The sequence below is a fragment of the Lotus japonicus genome, chromosome 3 (assembly GCF_012489685.1).
Source record: "Lotus japonicus ecotype B-129 chromosome 3, LjGifu_v1.2".
Classification (NCBI taxonomy): domain Eukaryota; kingdom Viridiplantae; phylum Streptophyta; class Magnoliopsida; order Fabales; family Fabaceae; genus Lotus; species Lotus japonicus.
The window spans coordinates 9,009,021-9,027,511 of NC_080043.1; the positions used below are offsets into that span (position 1 = coordinate 9,009,021).

General features: G+C 34.7%; 1 protein-coding gene across 3 annotated transcripts; it reads right to left on the reverse strand.

The window, feature by feature from the left end:
• Window positions 1-14,223: 14,223 nt before the first annotated feature.
• Window positions 14,224-18,230, reverse strand: LOC130749165 (transcription factor bHLH123-like). Of its 3 annotated transcripts, none has more exons than XM_057602473.1 (7): window positions 17,617-18,230; window positions 17,005-17,503; window positions 16,143-16,253; window positions 15,940-16,005; window positions 15,739-15,798; window positions 15,573-15,623; window positions 14,224-14,900 (listed from the first exon to the last, which is right to left on the reverse strand). In XM_057602473.1, exons 1-7 carry the CDS (start codon window positions 17,856-17,858, stop codon window positions 14,748-14,750), a joined length of 1,182 nt encoding a protein of 393 aa, XP_057458456.1. In that variant the 5' UTR covers window positions 17,859-18,230; the 3' UTR covers window positions 14,224-14,747. The 3 variants fall into 3 exon arrangements, with proteins under 3 accessions (XP_057458456.1, XP_057458458.1, XP_057458455.1); XM_057602475.1 differs by having other exon boundaries at window positions 15,733-15,798; window positions 17,074-17,503; window positions 17,617-18,229; XM_057602472.1 differs by having other exon boundaries at window positions 15,733-15,798; window positions 17,617-18,228.
• Between the last annotated feature and the right edge of the window lie 261 nt (window positions 18,231-18,491).

An 18,491-nucleotide genomic window follows, 5' to 3' on the forward strand; every position in this document is an offset into this window, starting at 1 on the left:
TACTACTTAGTTATAATTATTTTTTATTTATATTATAATACAATAAATAAAATTACTATTCACTAACAATAAAATAGACTACTCACTTGTAAACATTGATTTATTAGTAGTAAATATAGACTAACTTTATATCATCAGTTGCTATTATTTAAAACTATTTCTCTACTTACATAAAAATTTGTAATTTAAATATAAATTACTTTTGAAAAAAATTAATAGTATTTTTAAATTTAATTATTTTTTATTTTTTATCACTTGTCACTACTAAGTTAAAATCAATTGGTCAAATATATAGTTTTTACTTTTAATTAAAATAGGCTCTCTACCGGAAAAAAATTTAAAATAGGCTAATTAAAATTTAAGACATAGGCTCAGTTTCAAAAAAAAAAAAGACATAGGCTCATTTATAAAAATATCAAATTAAAATTTAATATAATATTCACTTTTTAAAAAAGTTAATTTAGAAAATTATTTTTTATAAATGTTATGTTTTCTCTTTTCTAAAAAAAAATATTATGTATTTTTATTCCAAGAAAATTTTGATATATTTTTCACTATTTATATCTTATCCTATCATTATCTTGTTCATGTCAAATACATGATAGGATAAAAGTCTATCATGCTCTATTGCTCTTACCCTATCTTGTTTCTATCGAACTTTCTATCATATCTTGCTTTTGGATTCTCATTTATTTACCAGAAATTAGTGTAAACAAATACAAATTAGGTTCTATAAACATGTTGAGTACTTCAACTACAATGTTTTAGAAGTTGGTAGTAGTATAATGCATACTGGGTTTTAAAAACATGTACGCTTTAACCACACTTACTACCGGATTTTAGAACCCAGTACTACCCTAAAAGTATCATTTTTAAAACTCAGAACACATGATCATCTCCAAACACTACTAGATTTTAGAACTAGAATTATCCAGAAAACTATCGAGTTTTAAAATCTGGTACGTAATTCACTACCTTTGCTACCGAGTTGTAGAACCTGACACTACCCTAAAACCACATGGTTCTAAACCCCGGTGTGACAAAGTTGTGCTCAAATGACAGAAGCTTCGTTGACTACGAGGCATGGATGAAGAAATGTAAAAATGATAATGAAGAGTGGGTTGAAGGGAACTTACCAAATGGGGAAGAATGCAACAAATGTTGGATTTCAATCTCAGAAATCACCTTGAAAGCAATTGATTATCACAATCAATGCTAGAGTTAGGAACAATCAACACAAGAAAGAAAGAATGAATCTTGGAGTAAATCGTAGAAAGAAGAGAGACTCAGATTGAATGAAGAAAATTGAATATTATTGATTCTACGCACTCACACACAGTGAGTGCCTTTTATTCATTGCATGGGGATCACAACTAACAACATACAAACTCATAAGGACCAACTAATGAACTCTCTGAAAACACAAGGACCTAATCTGAATTACCACTAATTCCAACACTCCCCCTTAATTCAGAATACTCTCAGCAGATACAATCTTCAACTTCTTACACAAAGCAGCAAACCTCTCAGGCCTTAATGGCTTTGTAAACAGATCTGCAAGCTGGTCCTCAGTTGGACAATGAACCAACTCTAGTTTCCCTCTTGTGACTTGGTCCCTCAAGAAATGAAAACGAGTTTCTATATGCTTACTTCTTCCATGAGCCACAGGATGCTTGGCAAGATCAATGGCTGACTTATTGTCAACCAGCAACTTCATAATTCCAGAAGTTCTCAGTCCAATTTCCTCCATCAGTGTGTTAATCCATAGAGCTTGACAAGCACCAAATGAAGCTGCAACATACTCAGCTTCACAAGATGAAAGTGCTACTATTGGATGCTTCTTGGAACACCATGAGATTGGTGCATCACCACACAAAAACACATAGCCTTTAGTACTTTTCCTATCATCTTTGTCTCCACTCCACTCACTGTCGACATAACCTGTGACTTCCTTCTTCACATTGTAAGCCTTTCCTGGAAACAACACACCATGACTAAGGGTTCCTTTAATGTATCTAAGTATCTTCTTGGCAGCTAGATAATGAGACTCTTTAGGATTCTCCATAAACTTGCTCATAAGTCCCACACCATAGCTAATTTCAGGTATACTACAACACAGATACCTTAAAGAACCCACTATTTGCTTGAACAATGTAGAATCAACTGACTTCCCAGTATCTGCCTTGGTCAGAACAGTACCACAATCCACTGGAGAAGTCACAGCATTACATTCAGCTAGATTAAACCTCCTCAATACCTCAGCCGCATACTTCCTTTGGCTCATGAAAATTCCTTGCTTAGTTCTGAGAAATTCAATTCCCAAGAAAAATGAAAGCTCTCCCATGTCACTCATTTCAAATTCAGTTTCCATCTTCTCCTTAAATTCAACTATCTCATCTCCAATGCTCCCAGTAACCAAGAGATCATCAACATACAGACACACTATGATCATTCCAGTGTTCTTTGATCTCTTGACATATACACCATGCTGAGATTGTAAGTGGCAGTAGATACAGCTTCACCCCACAGTTTCACTGGCAACTTCTTGCTACTCAACATACTTCTCACCATGTTAGCAATTGTTCTATTCCTCGTCTCAGCCACTCCATTATGCTGAGGAGTATATGGAGCTATTATATCATGATAGATTCCAGCTTCTTCACAGAATGCTTTCATCTCCTTTGAAACATACTCACCTCCACCATCTGTTCTCAGGGTTTTTATGCTTCTACTGCTTTGCTTCTCAACTAACACCTTGAACTTCTTAAAAACCTCAAACACTTCTGACTTTCTGGTTAGTAGATAGGTCCACATTTTCCTAGTGTGATCATCAATAAAAGACACAAAATATCTATTACTACCTGATGAAACAACCTCAAAAGGTCCACACACATCAGAATATACCACACCTAATTCATCCTTAGAATTCACTGGCATACTCTCATGAAAGACATTTCTAGGCTGCTTGCTCAATAAGCAACCTTCACACAACTGACCAGAGACCTTTACCAGTGGAAGACCCTTCATCATATCTTCATTATGGAGCTGATTCAAGCCTTTGAAATTCAGGTGACCATATCTGAGATGCCAAAGCCAATCCACATTTGAAGTACTTGCTTTCATGCACTGTGCATCACTAGTGTTAAGATCAACCTGAAAAGTCTTGTTTGTTGCTAATGCTGATCTCAAAATCAACCTATACTTTGGATCAAACACTAACAGGTTCTTCCCTTTAGTCTTCAATGAATAGCCTTTCTCAACCAACTACCCTAGGCTAATCAAGTTATGTTTCACACTGGGAACATACAACACATCTGTAATAAATGCTTGTTTTCCATTCTTCTTTTTGATAAGAATCCTTCCCATACCAGCTGATCTAATAGTGCTATTGTCAGCAAACCTAACACTACTAGATTTCCTCTCATCCAAGTCAACAAACCACTCTTTGTGGCCAGTCATATGAGATGAACAACCTGAGTCTAAGTACCAGATGTTCTCATCACGCATGTGAGAACTAACAGCAGAATTTACAACTTCACTACCAATAAGACTAGGAATTTGAATAAAGCTACTACTAGATTCATCATCAGGGACAACAAACAATACCTGCTCACCATCTGATTCATCATCTTCATGAGCAGAATAAACATGGTCTTCACCTCCTTGCTTGTTCCCTTTCTTCTTGTTCTTACATTCATATGCAAAATGTCCATACTTCTTACAAGCATAACATTGTACATCTTGCTTTTTCCCTTTTCCTTTCTTCCATCTGTCTTTGTCCTTACCTTTCTCTTTATCCCCTTTCCTCTTAGAATCACCATCCTCTTCATTGCCAGAGGTTTTACAAGAATCCTTATTCTTCCAATTTTTCTCCTTGGAAGTCTTTGAGTAGTTACTCCACTTCTTCTTGCTGGTATCACCATGAGCATACAAAGCTTGCTCAGTTTCTCTGTCAGGCTCTCTCAGATTCAATCTCATTTCATGAGCCTCCAATGAACCTTGAAGCTCCTCAACCTTCATAGTATCCAAGTCCTTAGACTCCTCTATAGTAGTAACTATATGATCAAATCTTGTAGTCAAAGATCGAAGAACCTTTTCTACAAGCATTTGATCATTCATGGCCTCTCCATTCGTCTTCATTTGGTTTGTCAAGGTCTGAAGTCGAGTGAAAAACTTAGAAATCGTCTCTGATTTCTCCATCTTCAGAGCTTCATACTGTCTTCTGAGAGTCTACAACTTGACCTTTTTCAATTTTGCCACACCTTCGTAACTCTTGTTCAGAATATCCCACGCCTCCTTCGACGTTTTCGCCGCTGCAATTTTCTCAAAATTAGCAGGGTTAACACACTGATGGATAATGAACAGAGCCCGCATATCTTTCTTCTTTAACTCCTTATGAGCAGCGCTTTGCTCCGCTGTGTGTTCCACCGGTAGAGCATCATACCCAGAAGTCACCATCTCCAGAACATCTTGGAACCCGAAGATCACAAGCATCTGAGTATTCCAACGTTCCCAATCACTCTTGCCATCAAGAACCAGCAACGAAGCTGGGAAATTGCTGTTCGTTCCAGCCATCACCTTGAAAGAAGCGTCCACTTCCACCGGAGCTTCCAACGGAGCAAGCACCTCCGTTGTGACTGATTCACACTCTGCCGTAGATCGTCGTGCACCGATGGTGGCTCACGTCGCCGGATCGTCAAGCTCTGGATACCACTGTTGGATTTCAATCTCAGAAATCACCTTGAAAGCAATTGATTATCACAATCAATGCTAGAGTTAGGAACAATCAACGCAAGAAAGAAAGAATGAATCTTGGAGTAAATCGTAGAAAGAAGAGAGACTCAGATTGAATGAAGAAAATTGAATATTATTGATTCTACGCACTCACACACAGTGAGTGCCTTTTATTTATTACATGGGGATCACAACTAACAACATGCAAACTCATAAGGACCAACTAATGAACTCTCTGAAAACACAAGGACCTAATTTGAATTACCACTAATTCCAACAACAAATGTGGTATGAGGAAGAACGAGAAAACTCAAGAAGGAGAAGAGAAGGAGTGACGTCGTGAGGAAGAAGAAGAGGAAGAGGGAGGGGCGTGTTAAGAGGGGTTTTTTTGAAAAGAGGGGGTAGTTTTGAGGTTTTTCAAAATAGGGGGTGTACTTTGGGGGGTGTTTTTTTTTTTTAACCAAAATTTTGACTCAGGGCCCCCATATAGTACTAGCTATTATGAGTTCATGGCTGGCCCAGTATGAATGGTAAAGCCGTATGGTGCATGCATACTCGCCAGCCAGCAAAAATATAAAATACATTGTTGTCTGGGCTGAACCTTAATTATATTGTTCATTTGTTGAAGTATGGACTAGCTCATAATGAGACTAGAATAGATTTCAGAAACTTGGTCTGTTTAGATTTCGTTGACCAAAAACGAAAAAGATTTCGAAGTTGTTCTTGGACTTGGTTAGTTGTTTTGAAAAAAACTAGAATAAGCCATTTAACTTAAGGGCATTAGTTTTAACACCCTCTCAATTAATCATCCACCCTCTTTTATGAATAAAAATGTCTCATATGCCCTTTAAAATTTAATTTCATTCCAAACATATCTCTTTGCCTACCTTATCACTACCATCATTTTTGTTTGTCACACCACCCTTCCCTTTTACTCTCATCTCATAGTTTTTTTCATTACCACTTTTCACACTTAATATATGTGAAAACATTTCATACTTTGTAAGTGTGAACTGAGGTATGTTCATTCTCTCTTCACCTTCTTCCTTCCGTTTTAAGTGTTCACACTCAATGAGTGTGAAACATTTTCACACTCAATGAGTGTGAAACATTTTCACACTCACTGAGTGTGAAAATGTTTCATAGTTAGTAAGTGTGAAAATTTCATTTTATCACTGTTGTTCTTATTTCACACTTTAGAGTGTGAATTTGGTTTGCAGTTCACACTTTGGAGTGGGAACTAGTTGTTCCGTTCACACTCAAAAGTGTGAAATTTACTTGTTTGTGAATTTTTCATTTTTCATTTTACCCTTTTCCATTTCAGGATAGCTAATCATGTCTCATGTGCTCATTGAGAAAGTCGATAATGTGGCTGAAGGGGATCATATCAAGGTGGATCATGTGAAAGAAGTAGATAATGAAGTGGATGATATGAAAGAATGGGGTCACATATTGAAGGAGGATGAAGATTTAATGAATGCAATAGATGACATGAATGCATTATCTCATGTTGTTATGGTAGATTGTACAGAAGCCTTCACCACTGATAAAATATCACATATCTCATGTGCTTAATATGATATATACAATTTATTGACTTTATTAAATAATAAGCTAACCGTGTTTGTTGTTTGTAGAAATTCCAAAATCGGCATGAAAGTCTTTGATTGGGCTCAGTTGGTGGGGAAGAACAATGACTTTGTTGTTATTATGATAAGGTCTGACTATGGAACCTTGAACGGGAAAGAAAGTTTGACATTAGGGTGTGAGCAGGGTGGTAAATTCAAACCATACAAGGGAAAGTTTGACATTAGGGTGTGAGCTTGCATTTTTCGCACTCTTAAATGTGAAATTTAACTATAAAAAATGAAATATTTAAAATTAAAAATAAAATTCTTAACAGTTGGTTCCTTCACACTCTTGAGGGTAAAATTTGAAAATATTTCACACTCTTGAGTGTGAAATGAAAATATAAAAAACCAAAAATTATTTTTAAAAATAAAATTATTAACAATTCAATAACTCACACTCTTGAGTGTGAAATTTGAAAATGTTTCACACACTTGAGTTTGAAATTTAATTATAAAAAACGAAATATTTAAAATTAAAAATAAAATTCTTAACAGTCGGTTCCTTCACACTCTTGGGTGTGAAATTTGAAAAGATTTCACACTCTTGAGTGTGAAATGAAAATATAAAAAAACAAAAAAAAAATTTAAAAATTATTAACAGTTCAATAACTCACACTCTTGAGTGTGAAATTTGAAAATGTTTCACGCACTTGAGTGTGAAATCTAATTCTAAAGAAACGAAAAATTTAAAATTGAAAATAAAATCCTCAACAGTTAGTCCATTCACACTCCGATCCTGATCTTGAGTGCGAAACTGAATTGTGTTTCACACCCTTGAGTGTGAAACACAATTGTGTGAATCGAGTATGTTCATTCTCTCTTCACATTCTTCCTTTCGTTTTAAGCGTTTCACACTTAGTGGGTGTGAAATATTTTCACACTCATTGAGTGTGAAAAAAATGTTTCACAGTTAGTAGGTGTGAAAATACTATCACCCTTTGATTATCTCTTTATAAGAGAGGGTATTAAGGGAATTTAGAAAATAAAAGAGGGTGTGGGATTAATAAGGGGGTGTTAAAACTAATGCCCCTAACTTAATCATGTTTACAGTCTTGGATCATTGGTTGTAATAAATATTGAAGTTTTTCTTAAAAAAATTTAAAATATTACCACGATTATTAGTTATTTTATGTGATTATTTATCAAAATAAAAAATAAATGAGCTCATTAAAAACAATGTTAAATAATTACTTTCATAAAATGAATTGTATTTTTATGTCTTTGACGAACGCCGTCACTCGTTAAAGAAACAGTTGCATGACCCTTTAGACAAATGATTTTTTTGGAGTTCAAACTTAGCTTGTGTGTTCATCTTTACAAGGATCTAACTTGTTTATCACTATATCAAAAGCCTTATCACACAATCCACTTCACATTTTTAACTTAACATTATACTTAATAAGATATTATTGCATAAAATAATGCAAATTTATAAATAGTCAATTGATTGTTAAGGAAATAAACTTTAACTGGTAATTTTTGGTACATCAAAAGTTAAAACTTTACTTGTATACTTGAGTCTGATAAAAATTTAATACAATACAACATTTGGTCATACACTGTATAACTTATATATATCATTTTGTTTAAATTAATATAATCATATGTTTCGTGCAATATTGAATAATGATAGAGAGTATAAAAATAAGGATGGTGTTAGTGGGTGGTGAAGATGGTGGTGGCGACGACGATGGCAGTGATGGAGGGTGGTGGTTGTGGCGATGGTTGTAGTGGTGGCGGCGGTGGAAGGAAGTGATTATAGCAGTAGGGGTGGTGATGGTGGTGGTGTGTTGTGGCGGCGGTAGGCAGTGGTGGTGGTGATGTAGTTAACCCTATTTGTGGTGGTAAAAAACCGCCAAAAATTGGATGTTACTAGAAATGTATGTCAACAATTCTTTTTTATGTTCAATTAAGCTAGGGGGAGTTGCACTTACCTCTTTTAAGGTTTAATATTATTGCACCGACCTCCCCTCATTCATATATCATTTTTTTATAATAGAGAAGTGTTGAGTGTTACAATGACAAATCTTGAGAGTTAGTGCAATAATAATAAACCTCAAGGGAGGTTGATCCAATGTTCCCAATGGAATAAGGGTGGTGAATGTCTTGTGGAGTAATAGATAGGAGATTAATGCAATAATGATAAATTTCAGGGAGGTTAGTGCAGTTTGGCCATTAAACTAATACTACTAATTTCATTAATCAATTCCTTCATTTCCGAAGTCACATTGGATACTTACTGATTGGACAATCAATGCAATACAATAGGCAAGGGAGGAAAGAAATATTCTGATACACATTGGTCTTCCTTTCTTTGTTGTGAAAGAAATCCAGTGCCATGTGATTCACAGAGCATTTTCGCACTGTAGTCCATTTTTGTCCCATTTTTCCCCTTCCTATCTTAGTTTGTGTTGCTGAATTTCTATTTCTGGCTTTGGAGCATCTAGTTCCATCACTTCATGGCAAAAAGTGCCTGCACTGTGATCTTTTCTAAACTAACCACGCTCATGAATTTCAGCAGTTGGTTTTTGGATTCCAATGACACGTTCCTTTTAATTCAAACATAATGAAGAAGACTGACATAACAGATGAATGCTCAGAAAAACATGGAATGGAATCTAATTGCATATTGTCATAGTGATATATAAGCTTAGCTCACTGTTCTCTATTCTCTACTATTGTAAATGCTCAACATGATTGATCAATGCTATAATTTGAAGTTATCAATCAAATATTTGTCTCTAGAATCATTTTTGGTTCGCGTAAAGAGTTGGGTAAAGGGACAGAAATTATGGAATATCTATAGACAATTATGACAGAAATAAATAATTTGGTGATTCTATTCCTTCACTTTTTGATCCATATGAACTTTGGTATCAATGACATTCGTTTATTAGAAATCATGTTTTAGAATTATACGACAGGAACCATTAAAAGCAATGAAATGAGTTTTCTTATCAGCTAAAGGAGGAATTAAGTAAGCGGTGCCAGAGTAATCTACAATAAAAAATTTGTGATCTCTTATCAGCTAAAGATGCTAATCAAACAGTGAGGAAAACTAATATTATTGTCTCCATGTATGGTTTTCAAAATAAATGAGCTTGAATGATTAATTATGCACCTTAATCTCAAATGCTTCCTAAACTATGCTTGAGTTATCAGGTTTACATTATATTTTTAACACTGTTAGAGAGACAGAGGGAGTCTATGGGCCAAGAAAATAAGACATTAAGGGAACTCGACGTCATTTTTATCCAAAATCTTAAGACATTACGTATATGTGTCACATCTCTTATAAAGTCTTCACCTGCTTGTATTTAACCAATGTGGAACTCTAACTCACACTAGAAATTTCAACATCCTCTCCCTCAAGTATGAGTAAACACCACATTACTAAGTTCCACCTCGGCGAAAACTATCAACGCTTTCACCGCATACGCTTCATTGAATCAACGGTACACGCCACCTAGCCACCACCTTGTGAAAAAAAAACTTTCAATACAAGGAGTCATAACTATGTTGCACCAACCATCAGCTCTGCTACCCAAAATCTGTTGGGAATTGTTGGGGGAGACAGAGGACATGGGAGTCCATGGGCCTAGGAGCATTAGGTTTATAGGTCCATCTCCTTAGAAACTCTCCCATTTACCTTGACTTCTCCGATGTGGGACTTGACTCTAACACTTGATTCTAACAGGAATCCATAGAGGAATTAAAAGAGGAGAATCACAATCAACAACAGAAAAATATAACGTGAAAAAGTACAAAACCGGAGACAAACCATGACCGTTGTAAAAATTGATAACAAGAGAACAATCATTGTGTGAAAATAATTACAACATATAGACTTCACTATCAATCACTCCACAACCTTGTACACTTACTCTCCAAATCAAATATTTAAACTATACATCATTTTTTTGAACTCAACTATACATCATTCATATTTAGTCAATGTGAGATTTCAACTCACACTTAAATTCGTAACAACTCTTCGTGAAAAAATTCCCCTTGATTTGAAGTGTGAACATCGCACATGACATGATAACTGAATTATTTTCAACCACCCACTAAGTTAACACGTAAATAAAAAAACAATTGAATCACATAAGACAATTTCTTAATGAAGACATGAGAAAGTAATTAGGGTAGTAATATAGCGTGGAGCCCCATGACAGGCTAGCTTTAGTTAACATAATAATGACTAATGCTGAGATGCTCCATCTTTGCATAATTTATATTCAGATCTTGGTAGAGAAGTTAGAAAGTGAGATTTGGTAAAGTACTTTTAATCAGACTCGGACCAGAACAAAATCGTTTGCAATAGTCCCTGGCCAATAGCTTCACAGCCATAACTGGTAAAGTTGCTATGATACCAATCATGGAGACTTTAAATTTAAGACTCAATGTTCCCTTTTGTTGTGCTCTTGTCAATATTGTTGTTATAATTTATTCGCTTTCCTCTGTTTTTCAAAACAAACAAAAAATAGAATAACACGAGGAGCCTTACAAATTAGAATTTGTATATATAAGTACTCAAACTCAACGAGCCATATACTCTATATGATAGATCAGCTAAAGTAATTAATTGAGCATAGTGGCGACCCCTGGTACTAAAGTATACATTCTTTAAACATATGGAGGGGGGGATTACCTATAATCTATGCAAGACGCACAATTGAATTTCTTGGAGATACTTCTATGTTTGGTTAGGGAAGAAAGTGAAAGTATAGAAGGAAAAAAAGGAAATGGAATGAAAGAAGAAAGAACATGAGAGGATATACTAGGTTGGTTTGTTGATAGAATGTGGTGGAAAAAAACAAAAGAAGCGTGGTATATGTAAAATATTGGCATTATTTAAAAATCAATTATGAAAAAGGCAAGGAAGAAAGTAGAGCTCCAACATCTACATATATGAAGATATAAACTTGGTTTGTTGAAGTTTCAACGTGTAAAGTCTACGTGTCAACAATCAAAGAAATTCAAACTGCATCACGTGATGTGTCTAAGCTGTAAAGAGCACATTATTCTACAATGTAAAATTCAACATTGTCAATCATGTCACATTAAGTGGCAGCTACTAACGCAAAACTTTTACTCAAAGAGGAAAGATTTACTGTACAAAATTTCTACCTACTTTGTGGATCACCTTTAATTTTGAGATATATCTCTAACCAAAGTTCAACAAAGAGGCAAGAGTATTAAATGTACAGCAGAGAACCATGTTCTCTTAAACGATCAATGACGAAAGACTTAAAACGCTCAATCGCTACTCAAACCATGGAGGACACTTGTATGCTCGGATGCTATGTTTAAGGGGTTCCGGCCCCTCACACTTGGACAGACAATCAAGGACCCCGGCCCTGTAAATACAGGTTCTATCTTTTATTTACATAACAAGTTATTCATTCTAACTATTTTACTAAGAGTTCTATCTCAATTTTTGAGAACCTCTCCCACTCAATCATTGATTTGAGCATCGCATTATCTTCTACAGGTACCTCTCCATGCCATGAAACTCGAAGCTCTGTCGTGACTTTAGAGACCATCATCGCGGAACTCAGCCATAATTCAACACCTTAACCGAGAGAGATTCACATCATATTCTCTAATCTGAACAAGAAAAAAACAGTCAATAAGCACCTTCTCCATCAAGATAGATTTTTAAATAAAATAAAATAAAGCGAAAATATAAACAAACCTACACTAAAAAACACACAAAAGAAAATACACAAAAAAAATAGTAATTTTAAGTAAGAGCACGGGCGTGCTTCGAAAGGCAGGACCATGTTCTTTAATTTTTTACTGAACACCACCGTGCTAATAGAGGCACAACCACGTTGAACCTGCGACAGAAAATATTGGCAGAGGGAAAAACAATAGAAAAGCAATCAAAACCTACATCTATGATCCCAAAGCATATCCATTCAATCCTAGTCATCTACAACAACACCAAAAGAACTTGTTGCGCTAAAAATACACATGAGCAAACTAGAGCATGTACACTCTATCACTCAAGTAATATAAGAAACATATAGCAAAGATAAAGAAACTGGATTTGAAAGTCTTAATGTTGCAATGAATTGTGTTAATCATGTCATGTTAGTGTAATTAACTCACCGTCAAAATCATTGTTAATTGCCCTACCAAACTGCACGTACTACTTACAATTTTAGAATAAATATAAAAAGATATGCAAAAATAGATTCACAGATAAATGGGAGTGTTAACATACAAATGTGAATGAAATTAATAAGCCCCACATTGGAAGAATAAATAAGATTTCAACCGTTTATAGGTGGATGGACCAACTTACTCATGCCTTAAGGCTTTGTAATGAATGTATGTGGATGATGTCCAAATCACTTATGCTCTTTAGACCAATAAGGACGATGAACTCTCATCTCCGTCGAGCCATCAGACTATGAGATCCTCGTGTTTGGTGGCGCTACTCCAACAATTTAAAGACATATAAACTGTGAGTAAATAGTTATAACTTATCATCAATTTTGCATTGACAATCGATACTCGCGTCAGTCATGGCAGACATAAACATTTTGAATTTCTAGTGAGCTTATACGACAAAAGCTAAATTATATGAATCTACATTAGTCGAAATGTTAAATGAGTTGCATCAATTAAGTGTTTAAACTGATGTTAAACTTAGCGTCAGCCATTGTAATCAATGTTAAACCGTTACCTTCAATCGATTTAACATGAACCACGACAGCAACGTTAAGAGCATCTCCAATACTAGTTCTTAGAGGTGAGTTCTTAAGCACTATTCATGTAGACAATTGTTATTTACACTTTTTTTTTTTTTTTAGTGCATGTATTTTTCAGTGAAGCAATATTCATGTGACAATCAGAAAGTACCCCTACGTGTTTGATGGTAATCCAATTGAGAGTCCACAAAATATTTACAGATTTTGAAAATGAAATAAATAGATAATGACGGACACATACGTCATTCAAACTGAGGACCATATTTGCCCTCATCCAGAAGATATAAATACTTTACGATTTTTATTTTCTTTCTTCATATACTTCCAATGGAAGCCCCTCTATGTGGCCATTCGGCATAAAGCATAAAAGCAAATAAAAAAGCATCTGCAAAATTTAAACATCTTTCTAAATAATCTTTCTACTAAATAAACATTGAACTTGAAATTTTTTGATTAACCTAAAAGGAGGAGTGTGGGCCATCCTCTGACTTCCACTTACTTATTCCAAATAAATAAAAATATCAAAAGTGAGATTTCCAATCAAATGAAGTGCCCTTTACTCACTCTTCCATTCTTTATTTCAATGATTCCTTCCAATTAAATACCGTTTTCTCTTGAACTAAAGGTATATTGTCACTGCCAGCTCTCTATTCACAATATCAACAAGAAATAAATAAAGCCCCTTCATCCTTTGCTAACAACAACTCTCCCTCATGTTTAGTCTAAGAAATAAGGTATTTTCCTATGTTGATCAGCAACTTAGTCATTCCTAATCCCACCCTTACTACTTGAATTATTTCAACTTATTGTGCTCCCATATGGTCCCAATATTGCCTCATGAACCTTGCATAATTCTGAATGCAGTTGGCCCAGCAATGGCTATCTTTTGGGAGGGTCATTTGACTCATTTCCCTTTATTTCTCTTTCAACATTTTCTTCTTTCCCTTTTTTTTTTATACATTTTGCCTGCTTGAGATATGAAAAAATTGAACACCTTTACAATACCTCATATGACACGTATTTTAATTAAAACAAAACTATTTTTAGCGACTCAGATATTTAGCTAACAACCTAACACTTTAAGGACACTTAACTAACACAACAATGAAATAAGACATGACACATAAATGATGCAACTCTGAATCAAAAACTTTCACTTTATTTTTAAACAACTTTAAACTAAGATATCTTACATATAAAAATTCCTAAAAAATATTACAATAGATCACCGACTCATCTTAAATCATTTGGAAAATTTACTTAACTCCATGTTCACCCTTATACCCCCCACATAGTATATACATGTAGGGAAAGTATCAAGAATAATATGAGAAGTAAGAAAAGTTAATCTTAACCATACAATCATACATGAATGGTAAAGATTGACTCTCTCTTCTCTCACATGTAAATATTACAGTGTGCTAGTGTCCTATATATATTTCAGACATCACAATGTTAAGTGTCCATGTCGTGGACATGCTTTTTCTAACTTTACATATTAATATGGCCTTCTGTGTCCTCTTTCGTCTTTCTCTTTTCTTTCATCTTATCATTCCCAACTTGGCCAGGTTTGATAAGGTACATGAATCAATGTCCTACATAATTGCAGGGTATTAATTGGTTCCGTGTTCCAATTATCCATATATTCATTTATCAATTATCTTGAAGTTCCTCCTCCGAATGTTGGTGTCCAAAAATCAACTGTAGTTTCATGAGTCATTGGAAATGTACTTGAAACTGGCACCAAGCATAGCCCTCTGCTTCTAAGATCCTGCTTTGGACCTTCACCTACTTTTGATTTACCAGAACTCTACATTAAAAAAGGCAAAAAAAAGTGTTATAATTACTAAATTTGGAAAAAGTTAAGTAATTGCATCAACTCATGTGAATCAAATGTTTCTATTTCTTTTCTTATCCATCGTGTTGTTAAATTAAGAATAAAAGCTTCCAAAGGCTTTCTTTGAGAGATTTTAAGAGAGTGGAAGGGAAGAACTTTGAGAGAAATGATAGGGAGGCCAGAGAGGGAGAAGGGAGGTTAAAATTTTAAACCATTTTCTTGTTGCAAGTTTAAAATTCTCCAAAATTACCTAAACTCTGAAGAACTAAAAAATATAATTAAGAGAAGGATTTCTAAGGTTTTTAGAAATTCTTCAAACCCTTCCCCTTATTTTAAAATCTCCTAATAATTAGTAAAAGAGAGAAAAAATGACAAGGAGATTTGTTGGAATGTGTAAAAATTAGGGTTGTGATCAGATGGAAAGTGGGGAAAAATTGTAAAGAAAAGTATAAAGTTAATGTAAAAGTAACACTTCATATTTTTATTTTCTTTTTGATTTTTTCTTATAAGCTAAAGATTCATTAAGCATAAGGGTTTTCTGATGTACCAAAAAAAATAGAAGCACAAGGGTAAAACATGAATAAATACTTCTTATTATTCTTTTAATATATGTGTGGAATATTAGAAATATATTAGGGATGCTACCTGTTGAATCTGTACTGGAGCTCCACTTTTCATATACGGCGTGCTTAAAACCTATAGGAACAAAAACACAAAGCATATACCCATAAGATGAAAGTTAATTTTCTAATACTTTTAGGTTTTTTTATTGACAATATATTAATTAATGGGTAATGGAACTTACTGTAACCTGTTCATGGAGGAATTTGATGTATTCAAGGGCTTCAGAGAGCACCGATGCTGTATCAGTCTGACACAACAAACAAATTTTTGAACTTATATCAATAAACATGATCATTAGCATAAAATTAAAAGAAATCATCATTATAGAAGTTAAGTTCACAAAGGAAATGATACATTCACAGATTTTATTAATTGGAAGCTAGCCAACCTTTCCAAAAGGCGACACTAATTGTTGGAGCGCAGTGATTCTGTCCCCCATTTTCTCTTTTCTCACCTAAGAGCCAACAAAGTAAAATCACAGGCTCATATATATGTATCCATGTTTGTGGATTTAAAGTAAGAAAAATAAAATTAAAGATAAAAAGTTTAAAGCTTCACTTCTTGTTAAAAGGTTAGTTGCACTTATTGTACCTTAAAAGCTGGCATAGGAGATGGGGTTTCGTTACGAGTTCTCTTGGGTGGTGGTTCACTCCCACTTTTCTTTCTCACAACACCCGAGTCCCTCAGTACTTCAGATATATTCTGCATAGCCATGATTATGCGAATTAAAAACTTTAGAATAAAGGTTCATACGCTCTCTATAGCCATCTCCACCTCATGAGAAATAGGTAAAGAAATTAGTGATAGAATAGAAGAGAGATAAAAACAAAAATAAGTAAAAATTAAGTGGAAGAGAAAGTGAGGCCAAAATGAATCATAACCCGAAAGAGTACACCATCAAATGCACTGCTTCAATTCTAATATGTATGATATATATGGGCAATTCTACAATTGGTCCACATATGAACAAGGTTTTTACTTACATGTTATTTACAATATTTATGAGTCATAATTAATTTGCAAAGAAACTTGTAAACTATATATTCATGCATGAAACTATTGGAAAAAATGTAAGTTGATGGTTCATATCTAGTCTCACTCGAAACTAGAATAATAGAGAAAAATGAGTAATCTGACTATCGATTTGATGAGAATAGAAGTGATGAAAATGAACAATATGATGAGCGATTAGATAGAAAAAGAAATAGAAAGATAAAATTGGGGGAAATAAGTAGAAGAGCAATTGAAGCGCGTATATTTATCAAAACCGCATCACGCATGTAATTGCGTGGGTGATTGCAGTTGTCTGAAATTTTCCGCGATATCAAGCACCGAGATGCAACCGCAACCTCAGTTTAATTAGAATTTTGTATATGATGTGATGAATGTGGTTTATGTTGAGTGTTTATGCTGTGTGGTGTGGTAAAATTTGCTGTGATGAACCGGTAAATACCTTTGACTGCACATGGAAATTTGGTGTGGAGAATGAGGGTTGCATAGAGGGGAAGAAGCTGGATCTTACATCTTTGATGGGAGCAGCAGCCTCAGAAGCGTTCCAAAACGGCGCGTTGTTGGTGAAATGCAACTGGTTACTCATGAGTGGTGGTTGTGGATTTGGAGGTGAAGCTCTCAAGAATTGAGGAACCTCATGGGAGTTTGAACCATAGTGTGGGAAACCCATATTGTTGTTGTTTTCAGGTCCCAAGAGTCCTTGTAACATTGATGATGGGTTTCCATATAAAGCTGAGGAGGAATCAATCTGAAAAGTAGAAAGCAATCCTTGGTTTTGATCCAAAGAGAAACTACCCCTATTCACTACTTGCTTGTTGTATTCATCATTGCTTGAAGACTCTTCTGGAGTGAACAAAATTTGTTGTTCACTTGATGATGAGTTCAAATTCTCTTGCAACATCGACCGGAAACTGCAGTTCTCTGTTCCCTTCTCACCTCGTCTATCACCATCAAACAAACACAACAACAACAACAAAAAGACACAATTTTTAGAAAGAGAAAGAGAGGAGAAAAAAGATATATGGGTGGTTTGTTAATTTCTTTTTGCACTTACAACAAAGATGCTTGATTCCAATCCATGGGTTGGGATGAAAGGCCTAAACCCATCATGTGAAGTTTGGGGTCAATGGAAGTGGAAGAATCTTGCTTCACTTCTTCAATATCTTGAGATTGCCATGGAAAATTTCCCATGTTGGTGATGCTAGAGGAAGATGATTGTGATGCCCCACTCGAAAATCTCAAGTTTCTTGCTTTGTCCCACCAGTTTCCACTAGCTTGAAATTCTTCATCTGCCATGGCTTAATTTGATGAAGAATCTAACAAATGTTGTTTGGTTCTTCTCCCTCCAGTGTCTAGCTATAAATTATGAATGATAAAAAATGAAAAATTAAGCTAGCTAGAATTTGGGTGCTCTATGATCTACTATTTGGGTTGTGAATGAGTGTGAGTTTGGTGAAAATGAATGGAGAAACGATGCGCTGCTTCTCAGTATTTATATTGACAGCTGAAGAGAGAAAGACAGCAGCAAGACAAGAATGAATGAGAAGAGTAACCGACTAACTGGAATACAGTTAACACTTAGATATTAATTCTGGAGGTCATTGATAAGACACAAGAATTATATCAAGGGATGATCAATTTCACTATAAACTTCTGTTTTCTACTAGTTGTTTTTCTCTTCTTTTTCTTACAGATGTAGGATTTCTCAGAATTTTCAATGAAATTGGTTTTTTATTGAAAGTGATAGAAACTTGAAAAGGTTAAATAAGAAATCAATAAAGCTTTAATTTAGAAGTTTAATCCATGATTTCGTATTTTCATGGTGAATTCCGTGGTACTTTCATTTTTGTTGGGGTGTGATAATTAGCTGGTTTAGTAGATTAATGACATGTGGTAATTGAAATTATAATTCTCGAAGTTATAGTTCTG